This window comes from Myxine glutinosa, chromosome 4 (assembly GCF_964187855.1).
Source record: "Myxine glutinosa chromosome 4, kmMyxGlut1.1, whole genome shotgun sequence".
Classification (NCBI taxonomy): Eukaryota; Metazoa; Chordata; class Myxini; order Myxiniformes; family Myxinidae; genus Myxine; species Myxine glutinosa.
In genome coordinates, this window is record NC_136264.1 from 86,985,592 (window position 1) to 86,997,942 (window position 12,351).

Below are 12,351 nucleotides of genomic sequence, written 5' to 3' on the forward strand. Positions count from 1 at the left end.
ATGTAAGGCACCTTCTTGCATCCACTTGCATCCTTCTTATGATTTATTTTGCTGAAGATGAATATCTCACGCTGCTTGCGAAACACCAGGATGACAGTTTACAGCTGTGACGAGATTCAAACCCAGCCTAGATAGTGCAGAGAGGAGTGAACACAACGTTTGGCTGTCCAGTCAGCCCTGAAATGTTCTTTTATGTCCTAATTAAAGAAATACGTTGAATTTGTAGTACTTTTCAGAAAAAAGAAAAATACCAATTTAGAATCATCAATGAGAAAGACTCAGTCAGTCATGCTATCACCTGGCAAGAAACATCTGCCTTCATATTGTCGTGTCCCCGGGATTAAGACCCCAAGAAAACGAATGTCCAAAACGAGCTTTACCTCCAAGGCATATACCCAACTTGGCAGTAGTGACACGCGCGGGAAGGTTCGAGGTCTTACCCGATCCCCACAGACACAGAAACGAGCCAGGACGATAAAAGTCAAATTCAACAAATAATGATTTAATGAAAATAAATGCAAATAACAATGAAAGGTGAGATAAAAACAAAAATAACTACAGGAGGGACAGGAGGGACACCACAGGAGGGCCGGGCGGCCAGCTCGAGGAAGAGTCCTGGTTGTTCCAAACTTCTTCCATTTAAGGGGCCGAGTGGGGTAAAATTTGAGTAAAATATATTTTTTAATTTTTTCATGTCAAAATACTCTATGATGTATGTTCTTTCAGAAACATGTGCACTCATGAATATTCATAAACTTGTTATAACTCAAAAACTAATCATCAGAATTTCTTCAAATTTGGTCAGAATGTCAGGTTTGAGGTGTTGAGTGAATTAATGATGGCTTTTAGAGATACCCCTACTTTAAAAAAATTATGAAGTAAAATGTCACCTTTTTCTGTTTCTACAAAAATTAATCAGTGTGCAGCTGAAATAAACTGATTTGAAGAAAAGCCATCATTGAAATATTAGGACATCCTTATAATATGTAAAACTGAGGAAAAAAAGTAGATTGCCTGAGTTAGTTGTATGGGGTTACAATTTTGCTGACAAAATGCAAAAATGTAACTTTTCAATTGTGTTGAGGAAAATAAAGGTAATTTCCTTATTTGAAGGTGTATTGTCTCAACTCTTCAATTTTTGTATTCGCCAGATTGTCAGCTTTCCAGTGATATATGGTTTGTAGGGGGTGGCTTGTCTGTGAGTGTAGATATGTGCATTTGTTTGATGGCGTGTAAAACCCTGCATTTTATCCCACTTGGCCCCTTAAGAATTATGGAGGCCACTGTGCTCCTGGGAACCTTCAATCCAGCAGAGATTTTTTTGTAGGCTTCCCCAGAGCTGTGCCTCGACACAAGCCTGTCTGAGCTCTGCAGCCAGTTCCTTCGACCTCATGGCTTGGTTTTTGCTCTGATATGCATTTTCAGCTGTGAGACCTTATATAGACAGGTGTGTGCCTTTCCAAATCATGTCCAAACATTTGAATTTACCACAGGTGGACTCCAATCAAGGTGTAGAAACATCTCAAAGATGATCAAGAGAAATGGGAGGCACCTGAGATAAATTTCAAGTGTCATAGCAAAGGGTATGAATACTTATGTCAATGTGATATTTCAGTTTTTTCTTTTTAATAAATTTGCAAAACTTTCTAAAGTCCTGTTTTCTCTTTGTCATTATGGGGTATTGAGTGTAGATTGGTGAGGGAAAAAATGAATTTAAACGATTTCAGCATAAGGCTGCAACATAACAAAATGTGAAAAATGTGAAGGGGTCTGAATACTTTCTGAATGCACTGTATGTTTGTCCATTATCTCCCAACATATTTGCAATTCATGTTAAAATATACAGATGTGTTTATCCTGGATGTGATCTATGTACAAACATTTGTTTGCTCTTCCATGAACCTTAAGATCACTGTAAAAAAGAAAATAAGAATTAAATTATTTTAATCTGTTAAAATTATTTTGCAATCTTAATCACAGCCTTGGTGCAATGTGGCATTTGAAAAGTCATGTTAAACCTTTGCTGTTTCCCTAATTATTGCAGGATGGTTGCAATTATGTTGCTTGCTCCCATACCATCATATAACCTAACCTCTATGTCTAACACATCATCAACCTAACATGTATCTTTGGTAGTTTGCACACCTCTGAGAAATCAACCCAACCCATTTTAGGGAGAGGAGGTTTTTTTAAACCGGAAGTGTAATTGGTAGCCAGAAAGTGTTATGAAGATTTACAACAATTTGAGCACAATACTACTCAACAGCAATAAGTCTCGCTGCCTTATTCTTGTTTTGCTGAATATTTGATGACCTTGTACTTTAAATATTTCCAGGATACATTATTACCTCCACCAACAAAAGTGGATGGAGGTTGTTTTCACCCCGTCTGTTTATTACTTGTGCAAATCGAAGATTTTTCAAGTATATTGGTTGGTCTTGTGCATTTTTCTGTCTGGTTGTCTACTTGTCTGTCTGTATGTCATTCGCCTAAATGTCACAATTTTAAACCGATATTCAAGAAACTTCACAAAATGGTAGACTTGGTCATAAGCAAGAGCCTATTGATTTTGACGTCAAAAAGACAACATAGGCCAAAGGTCAACAACTTTGTCAAATTTCTAAAATAATCAATTTTCATTTTGACTTGAAATTTGAAGAGGATTTGCACATCAAGTATGTAAATTTAAGCACCAATTATTGAGGTCAACAATGGCTAAAGGTCAACAACTTAGGTGAGATTTCTAAAATCCTCAATTTACATTCAATTGGCTTGAAATATAAACAGGATTTGCATACGAGGTCATTCAATTAAACCACCAATTATTTTTGAAATCATAAGGTCAACACAGACGAAACTCTTAAAATTCTACATTTTCATCCGATTTACTTGAAATTTGAAGGGGATTTGCATGTCAGGTCACTGAATTGTACCACCAATTATTTTTGAGGTCAACATAGGCCAAAAGGTAAACATAGGCCAAAGGTCAACAATCTATTTTAGGGATTCTGCAAGTATCGTGATATGCATAACATACTTCATTTGTATATTTTGTCATATATCGGTCTGTCTCGTTTGTATGCTTGTTTGTTTGCTTGTATGTATGTTTGTCTGAGTGCGATAACTCACGAACGCTTTAAGCTATCTTAGTCAAACTTTACCAGAGGATTCCGAAGGAAAGAACAGTGAGACTGCCAATGTTATTTCACTATATATGTCAAAGGTCAAGGTGACATTGATGACAATTTGCATAAAACAATAAGTATTGTAATATGGGTTATGATTGTTAGAGAAACATTGCAGTAACATTTTGTAACATTATTTGGAAAAAAAACTCTCGAAAAGAAGCAAATCAAATGCTAAAAATTTTTACATTGATAGAAATAGTTTCTGAGCCACTAGTGAGAAAGATATCAAAATGATCATGTTTAAAGGTCATGGTTCTCTCGACTTTCATCATACCTGTCAGGCTACCACCCGACGCATTCTTGTTGCAAAATTGAAGATTTTTCAAGTACATTGGTTGGTTGACTGTTATTCCGTATGTTTGTCTGTCTGTTTGTTAATCGCCTACAGGTCACAATTCTAAACCAATCATAATGAACCTTTACCATGTTGTATAGGTAGGCACAACTGAGAAGCCTATTGATTTTGAGGTGAAAGGTCAAAGGTAATCTTGAGGTGATATTTCTAAAATCGTCATTTTTCATCCGATTGACTTGAAAGTTGAACAGGATTTGCATATTAGGGCACTGAATTGGGAAACCAACTATTATTGAGGTCAAAAGGTCAACCCAAAGTCAATCTTCTAAAATCATCAATTTTCGTCTGAAAAATCATCAATTTTCATCCTATTAATTTGAGAATTAAACGACAATTGCTTACTGCATCACTAAAATGGCAAAGCAACTTTTTTTGAGGTCAAAAGGTCAACTCAAGGTCAAGATTTTTTTAAATCATCAAACTTCATCTCATCAAATTTCAAATTTCATTTTCGTCATCTCATCATCAAATTTTCGAAAATCATCAAATTTCATTTGAAAAATAATAAATTTTCATCCAATTGACCTGAGCTTTGATTAATATCGTCAATTTAAATCTTAATGAAATGGACCGATTTATGTATCCATGGCAACTTTTATTTTTAGGGGGGAGGGTGAATTTTGCAAGTATTGTACTCTGCATGATGTTTTTCTTGTTTGTTTGTTTGTGAACAGGATACCTCAAAAAGTCGTGGACGGATTCAAACGTAATTTGGTATGTGACAAGGACAAAATGATTCGCTTTTGTAAAGATCTGGATCCCGATCTGGATCTGAGAGATTTTTTTAGTTCTTCTTCACCATTGAGAGATACGGCAAAAAACGATATCGAGCACATCTCAAAACGTTGTGGACAAATTTGGACAAAACTTGGTGAAAAAGTGGGTGTGTTACAAGGAAGACTTTATTCAATTTTGGTGACGATTCAAATCCAGATCCGGATGAGAGAATTTTCTAAGTAATTCTTCACCATTGAGCGATAGGGTTAAAACCAATATATTGTAAAGTACGATATCTCAAAACATCTCAAAACCTGGTAGAATAAACAGCAAAATGCACTGACTAAATAAAGGTATTTTAAAGCAATTTCAATGGTTGCTAGAAGACAGGGTAGCATGTAGAATCATACTAACAAAATCATAATCATACCCCCTCCTCCTCCAACACCATGTACCTCCAACAACAACAACAACATGCATTTTAAGGCCATTTTCCCTGCTAGAGCGGGGGTTAGCCTTGCGGGGGTTAGCCTGCACACAGCCATGACAATCTTCTCCATTTTGCCCTATATTCTGCATCTCTCCTTGTTAACCCCCTTGCCCGCATTTCTTCTTCCACCATCTTTAGCCAAGTCTTTCTCGGTCTTCCCCGTCCTCTACTTCCTTCTACATTCATTTCCATCACTCTTCTCAACCAGTCACTTTCATCCTTCCTCAGCACATGACCAAACCATCTCAACCTGTTCCTCTTCACAGCATCAATCACAGGCTCTATTCCCATCATCTTTCGCAATTCATCATTTGTCTTCCTCTCTCTCAACGATACTCCGCACATCCACCGAACCATTCGCATTTCCACCCTTTCCAGCCTTCGTTGCTGCTCTACATTCATGACCGATGTCTCGCTCCCATAAATCATAACACTTCTCACACAGGCAGCATACACCTTTCCCTTCAGCTTCAACGACACTCCCCTCCTCATCAGCACGCCACTCAGTTCCCGAAACTTCTTCCATGCACATCTCACTCCAGCAACCGTTGCCGAGTCTGATCCACCTTCTCCATTCAGCATGTCTCCGAGGTAGCAAAATGTTTTCACACCTTCCAGCTTCACGCCGTCTCCAAGATCCAACTCAACATTTCCTCCATCTGCAGCTCCCTTTATGCACACCTTACATTTGAATGTAGCTGCCACACTTGTTAATGACCCTCTCAGACCACTACATTTTTGATGAACCAACTCAGCGCACATTGTACATTGAATGGAGTTCACTCCTACACCCTTCCTGCACACAGCACATGGCCACTTCCCAGTTCTTTCCACCTCACCACATGCTTTACCACTTGCCATCACCTTCGTCTTTCCTATATTCACCTTCAGACCTTTTGTCTCCATACATTCCTTCCACTTGTTCATCTTTTCCTTCAATCCATCCATACTTTCCGCAATCAACACCAGATCATCTGCATACAACAACTCCCACGGTAAACCCTCCTTTACGTTCTGAGCCAGCACCTCCATCACAGCTACAAATAGTAGTGGACTTAGTACTGACCCCTGATGCACTCCCACCTTCACCTCAAACTCACCACTGTTCCCGTCCTTCGTCCTTACAGCTGTGCGCGCTCTTTTGTACATTGCCATCACTACTCTGATCAACCATTCCTCCACTTTAAACTTCCTCAATGCCCATGTCAATACTTCGCTTGGAACCCTATCGAATGCTTTCTCCAGATCAACAAACCCAAGAAACAACTTCTTCCTCTTCTCCATGTACTTCTCCTGCAACTGCCTCACAATAAAGAGCGCGTCTGTCGTTCCTCTTCCTGGCGTAAATCCAAACTGCATTTCGTCGATCTTCACCTTCTTCCTTATCCTCCTCTCCAACACCCTTTCCAATACCTTCATTCCATGCTCCAATAACTTTATCGCTCGGTACGAGCCACACTCCAGAGGGTCACCTTTCCCCTTGTATAGAGGGACGAGGGTACTCAGTTCCCAATCCACTGGAATGCGGCCTTCTTTCACCACCAGATTACAGACCTCTGTCATTCTCTTCACACCCCAACGTCCTGCTGCCTTCAACATATCTCCCACAACTCCTGTCGGCCCTCCCGCTTTTCTACTCTTCATTGCTTTTATCGCTTCCTCAACTTCCTTCTCGATTATCTTCTCTGCCGGTCCTAAAACTGGGTTACTCTCTATGTTGCCATCCCATTCATTCTCTGTATTCAACAGCATTTCCATATATCTTTTCCATCTTCCTTTAATTCCATCTGGGTCCACAACGATTTGTCCCACTTCATCCTTCAAGCAACTCACCCCCATCACATCACACCTCTCTTTCGCTATCTGCTTTGCAATCCTGAATACCGCTCTCTGACCCTCTTCCGAATCCAAGCGTTCTCCGAACATTTTCCTACATGCCTCCTGCGCCTTTGCTACCTCTTTCTTCGCAGCCTTCTTGGCTGCCTTATAACTTTCATGCTCTGCTTTTTCTGCTCCCGTACCCTTCGCCTTCTGCCACTCCTTGAACTTCTTCCTCTTCTCGTCAATCCTCTTTCCAACTTCATCATCCCACCAGCATGTTTCCGAGTGCCTCGGTGGTCCTTTTATCCATCCACATACCTCACCAACGGCTCCCAACAGACTATCTTTCATTGACATCCAACCACATTCAAGCTCAACCATGTATCATCCTCTCCCCTATTCAGCCTCTCTTTTAATGCCTCCCTTACTGTCACCTCTTTCAACCTCCACACCTTCATTCTCGGTTGGTACTTCACCCGCCGAGCTCTCCTCGCACCTTTCACCCTTATGTCGCAGACAACCAAGTGGTGCTGTGAAACAGCCTCCTCCCCCGGGATCACCTTTGTGTCCCGGAGGTGCCCCCTATCTCGCCTACGCACCATCAGGTAGTCAACAGTTGTTGTCGACCCACCTGACGTGTATGTAACGAGCTTATTATCCACTTTCTGGAACTGAGTATTACAAATCAACAAATCAGCTCCATCAGCAAACTCCAAAATCCTTTCACCTTCTCCATTTCTCACACCATATCCGTAAACACCATGAACTCCATCAAAACCGTCCATACTCCTTCCCACATGTCCATTTAGGTCTCCTCCTACCACAACAACTTCCTCATCTTTCACGTTTTCCATCAGCTTCTCTATCGCACACCAGAACTTTTCCTTCTCTTCATCGCTCCGACCAACCTGCGGAGCATATCCCGAGATGACGTTCACCAAGAGCTTTCCAATCATCATTTTCACCATCATCAACCTATCACTCACTCTAGTCACACTCACCACACTGTCCACAAACTCCTCAGAAAACATGACACCAACACCATTCATGCCCTCCGGGCACCCTTGCCACACAAACTTGTATTTCTGTCCCTGCATACCCTTCACCATTCTCACACCACTTCCCTTCCATCTCGTCTCTTGCACACAACATATGTCCATTGTCCACTCTTCTTCTGACCAATACTTCCACCACTTCTCCTGATCTCCCTGTCATTGTCCCGACATTCCATGTCCCAAACCTCAGAAACCGATCTCCACTTCAGGCTGTACCCTGCCCATATGTAGTTGTAATTGTCATGGTTCTCCTTGAGGCAATGTTTTTATGGCCGGATGCCCTTCCTGACGCCAACCCTCTTTGTCGCCTCTTACGACACGCAGGGATACGGTGTACCTATTCTAACCAGGGTACACACCGGGTAAACACCATATACCTCCGCAGACCCCAATTTTTTTAATGCCTTGAACAAACATTAGTGCATCACGGGTGAGAAGGTTGTGGTGAAGTTTCATCCAAATTGTGTGTGTAGTTTCTGAGAAGAAAGCAAATACCTATTTTGTGGGGTCAAACCTGGACCCACTATAGTCCCCCTTAAACCCCCCTTAGACTTCGATTTTCTTAGAGCCATGAACAAGCTTAGGTGCATCATGGGTGATGGAGGTTGTGGTCACGTTGCATCGAAATAGTGTGTGTAGTTTCAGAAGAAAAAGGAAATTCCTATTTTGGGGGGTTAAACCTGGATCCACTTTGACCTCGGAAAACCCCATTAAACCACGATTTTTTTAATGCAGTGAAAAAAACTTAAGTCAAAACACAACAACTATCATTTGTGTCAAGTTTGGTCACAATCCCTTCAGCGGTTTCAGAGAAGAAGTTGCAAGTGTGTACGGACGGACTGACGGACGGACGGACGGACGGCGCGCCATCGCATAAGCTCCCCTGAACTTCCTTCCAGGTGAGATAAAAAAAATATTTACGGATTCGGACGAGACTTGGCGAACAGGTTGAGTGTGTAACAAGGACAAACCGTTTCGATTTTGGTGAAGATCCAAATACAGATGTGGATATGGTAATTTTTTAATCTCAAAGTGATTCTTCACCATTGAGAGATCAGGTGAAAAGCGATATATAACATGATATTTCAAATAGTCGTGGATGTGTTATGACAAAACTTGGTGGATGAGTTGGGTAGGCGACAAGAACAAGCCGATTAGATTTTGGTTCAGGTCCGAATCCAGATCTGGCCTAGAAGTGGGATGGAAAACGTAAACTGTTCAACCTGACAGAGGTATGCTCTCTACTGAGTGCCATTCTAGTTTATGATTGAAACATTTTTGACCTATGTAATTGACATCAAAGGAGTTCAAACAATGTACAACGGGTATGGAGTAACATGCAGAAAAAAATTTTAAAAAACAACCAGCATTGGTGTTAGAATCTTGCAGTAGCATGGTAAGCATGTCCATGACCTGCCAGGCCAACTGTCGCTCCTCCTCAGGCCAGTCACCTGCGATCCACATGGACATACAGCCATTGTCAGCATTAAACTATCTCCACAATATTGTAAATGTTGAGGCTCAAGCCCAAAGCAGGAAAGACAGCTCAGACAGTGGAAATTCTTATAGGATCCTGTCATACACACCAGGATTGGCAGAGGGTGCTTGCGTGGGGTCCTTGAGCAGTGCAGCATAGCAATGCAAGCACATAACAAAGGCTTCAAGTAGGCCCACATCGCGAAAAGCATCCCTGAAAGTGGGCGGGTGGTGACACACAATTCTGCGAAGGGAGCGCACTGCGTCAAGACAAAGTCTTGGATCTCGGCCAGCCTTAAGCAAGATCCCCAATCCAATTAGCTCCTTGCACGGCACGTAGTTCAAGGATTCAACAGGAAACTCGACGAGGCGGAAGAAGCGCGAATGAGCTTCACGTGGCTTCAGGTGCAACTTTTCAGAAAACTGGGGAAGTGCACGCTGTGGCTCCAGAATAAAAAAGTTGGCAGGATCGGAATGGAACAAATTAGAGGTGACATCTAATACAGCACAGCACAAAGCAGCACTGTGGGAACGAAGGAACGCTGACTGCAGAGCACTGTAAGCATGGAGGTTCCGCACCGTTGCACCTGCCACATGAGACACAAGGTAATGCAATGTAAACACAATGATCATTCCGATAAGCTGTTGCACACGATTATTTTGGTGTCATTCCATATGCATAATGTGCAACATGCATGGCTGACCTTTGAGTGCAGTACAATACACGATATACATGTGCTTTGACATACTATGTGTAAGTAAAGATTTTTTTTTCCCAAGGAAAAAAGGTAAAATTGCTGTAAACTCCTCTTTGCATAACTCTTTTACAGACAGACACTTCTCTTATTTTGTTACATAAATCTTCAGAGTGAATTACAATTTGAAGACGGTTCATAAGATCAGGAATACAAGTAATGACAATCCAAATCCATTGTACCATACTCTGTTACAGAGCGTTGGTTCTGCCGAAACTGTTTCTTGGCCAGTGGTCTTGCACAACTTGTTTCTTGGGCAGTTTGCCATCACTCTTCCAGAAGTAATTAGGGTAGGAATTTGGAACTTGGCCATTGTGCCGGTGAGAACTCGCCAACTCTTCGTGGAGGACAGGGTGAGATCTTTGAATGAATGAATGAATGAATGATCGTTTTAAGGCCATTTTCCCCGCTAGAGCAGGAGTTAGCCTTGCGGGCTCCATGACAATCATGGTTCCCTGTTTGAGACAATGTTTTTATGGCCAGATCCCCTTCCTGGCGCCAACCCTTAGTCGCCTCTTACGATGCGCAGGGATACGGTGTACCTATTCTAAACCGGAGTACACACCGGGATCATTCATCCCAGCAAGCTGGTACTCAATTTGCCGACCTCGGAAAGATGACAGGCTGAGTCAACCCCCTGGCGTTAATTCAGCGATCGACCGGGATTCGAACCCAGGATACTAGGATTCCAAGCCTGCACCCCAACCGCTAAGCCAACACCAGGCTATCTTACAGGGTGAGATCTTTAACATCCACAAACTAATGGTGGCAGACGGGATGCCCAGTTTAACGTCCATACGAGGGACGGCACACACATTGATGAATCACCCTGATTGTGAAACAACAGGATGACAGTTTATAGCTGGGTCAGGTTTCTACGCTAGACAGCTTAGAGGCAAGTGTGCATACCTATAGGCCATTCTGTCAGGAGTAATGGGAATAATGACTGGAATGAACAGGAGGTAACATGTCAGGAAATAAGCAGGTACAGAAGAAAAACCTCAATGCATGGCAGGAACTCAAACAATGTGACTGTGTCGCAAATATGCCTCCACATAGTCCCACAACGAGTAGATGCCATCGTTCTGCATATGTATGGGTCGGGTATCAAGCTTGTGAAGTTTCGTGTTGATCGGATAAGGTTCGTTTTTCTAACAAAGATGGCTGCCAATCCACGTGACCTATGACATCATCATTTTCAAACGATATGCAACAGTGCTGTTAGATGATATTTGTAAAATTTCGCATCAATAGGGTGAGCGGTTTCAGAAATATAATTAGTAAATATTCTTCTTCAATCCAATATGGCTGCCAAACCATGTGACCGATGATGTCATAAATTTAATATTTCAATAAAAATGGGTCATAGATCATGTGCATGCAATTTCAGATTTTTAGGATAAGGAATTCGATTAAAACATTTTTGGCTGGTATACCACTTCACCTATGATATCATTATCACGTTTTTGTTCCCCATTGGGAGTACTTGACAATGTGCCAAGTTTCAAATTTTTCCATTCAGCAGTTTCCGAGAAATAATTTTTTTATTATTTGCTTTTAATCCAAGATGGCTGCCATACCATGTGACCTATGATGTCACAATTATCATAAAAAAACACATTCTGCATGGGTGTCACTCATGCCCTGAAAGTTTCGTCTCAATTGGCCATATTGGGCTGAGAAATTGGGCAATGGGCTGAGAAAAACGAGGTTTAGCCCGTAAGGACGGAAGGATGGACAGACAAACCGAAAACATAATGCCTCCGGCGACTTTGTCGGCGGAGGCATGAAAACCAACTTGCACGAGTCGGTGCATCCAATGTTTGAACGTGGGGAAAAATGGTGGATGTAAGTATCCAATATCCTTGCAGAGTCCTAACATGAGTGGATTTTCAAGTTGTCTATTTGGTAGAAGTGCATCAATCATATGAGGAACTATGTGAAGGAATGATCGAGTAGTGCACCGAGGCCCTGTCTGAATATGCCGTATGCCAAAGTTTTGCAAATAAAGTGACCTTTATCACGACTATTGTATTAGATCTTGTGTTTTGGGGTTAAAGAAACAATAATAACTACTGACTCAATTTTATGGATGGCAGGGAATCTGGAGTCCGAGTATCCATTTCACAAGGCATTCAAAAACCTACATCTAACCCTATCCATCTCCTTTCCGATCCTTCCCTCTTCCAAGTTTTATCTGCTGTAGGTGGTACTGAAGCAGTTTCCATGGCATGGAATGTGCTGGGTCGTTTTCTATTTCCTTCCCAAAAGAGACCCTATAAAAACACAATGGCCTATTCCATTTGGAAGGCACAGTGGAGAATAGCATCCACAAGCAAGTAACAAAGAGTTCCATTAAATGTAACTACCTGCCAGCAGGGTACGAAGACGCCAGGTCGTTGTTTTATAATTTTCCATCAGAAAAGAACCCAATATATACAAAGACAACTATTCAATGTTGGAGTTTTTTATCAAAGCAATGTTGGAGATGATT

The 12,351-nt window shown here is 41.6% G+C and overlaps 1 protein-coding gene across 1 annotated transcript in view; it reads right to left on the reverse strand.

Moving 5' to 3' along the window:
* The window catches only part of WDFY3 (WD repeat and FYVE domain containing 3), a 303,904-nt gene that overhangs the window by 199,187 nt on the left and 92,366 nt on the right, over positions 1-12,351 (reverse strand). The window contains exons 10-11 of the mRNA XM_078775265.1: positions 9,213-9,689; positions 8,991-9,077 (exon numbers count right to left, since the gene is read on the reverse strand). Coding sequence (XP_078631391.1) covers positions 8,991-9,077; positions 9,213-9,689 — 564 coding nt within the window. The remainder of the gene's footprint in view (positions 1-8,990; positions 9,078-9,212; positions 9,690-12,351) is intronic.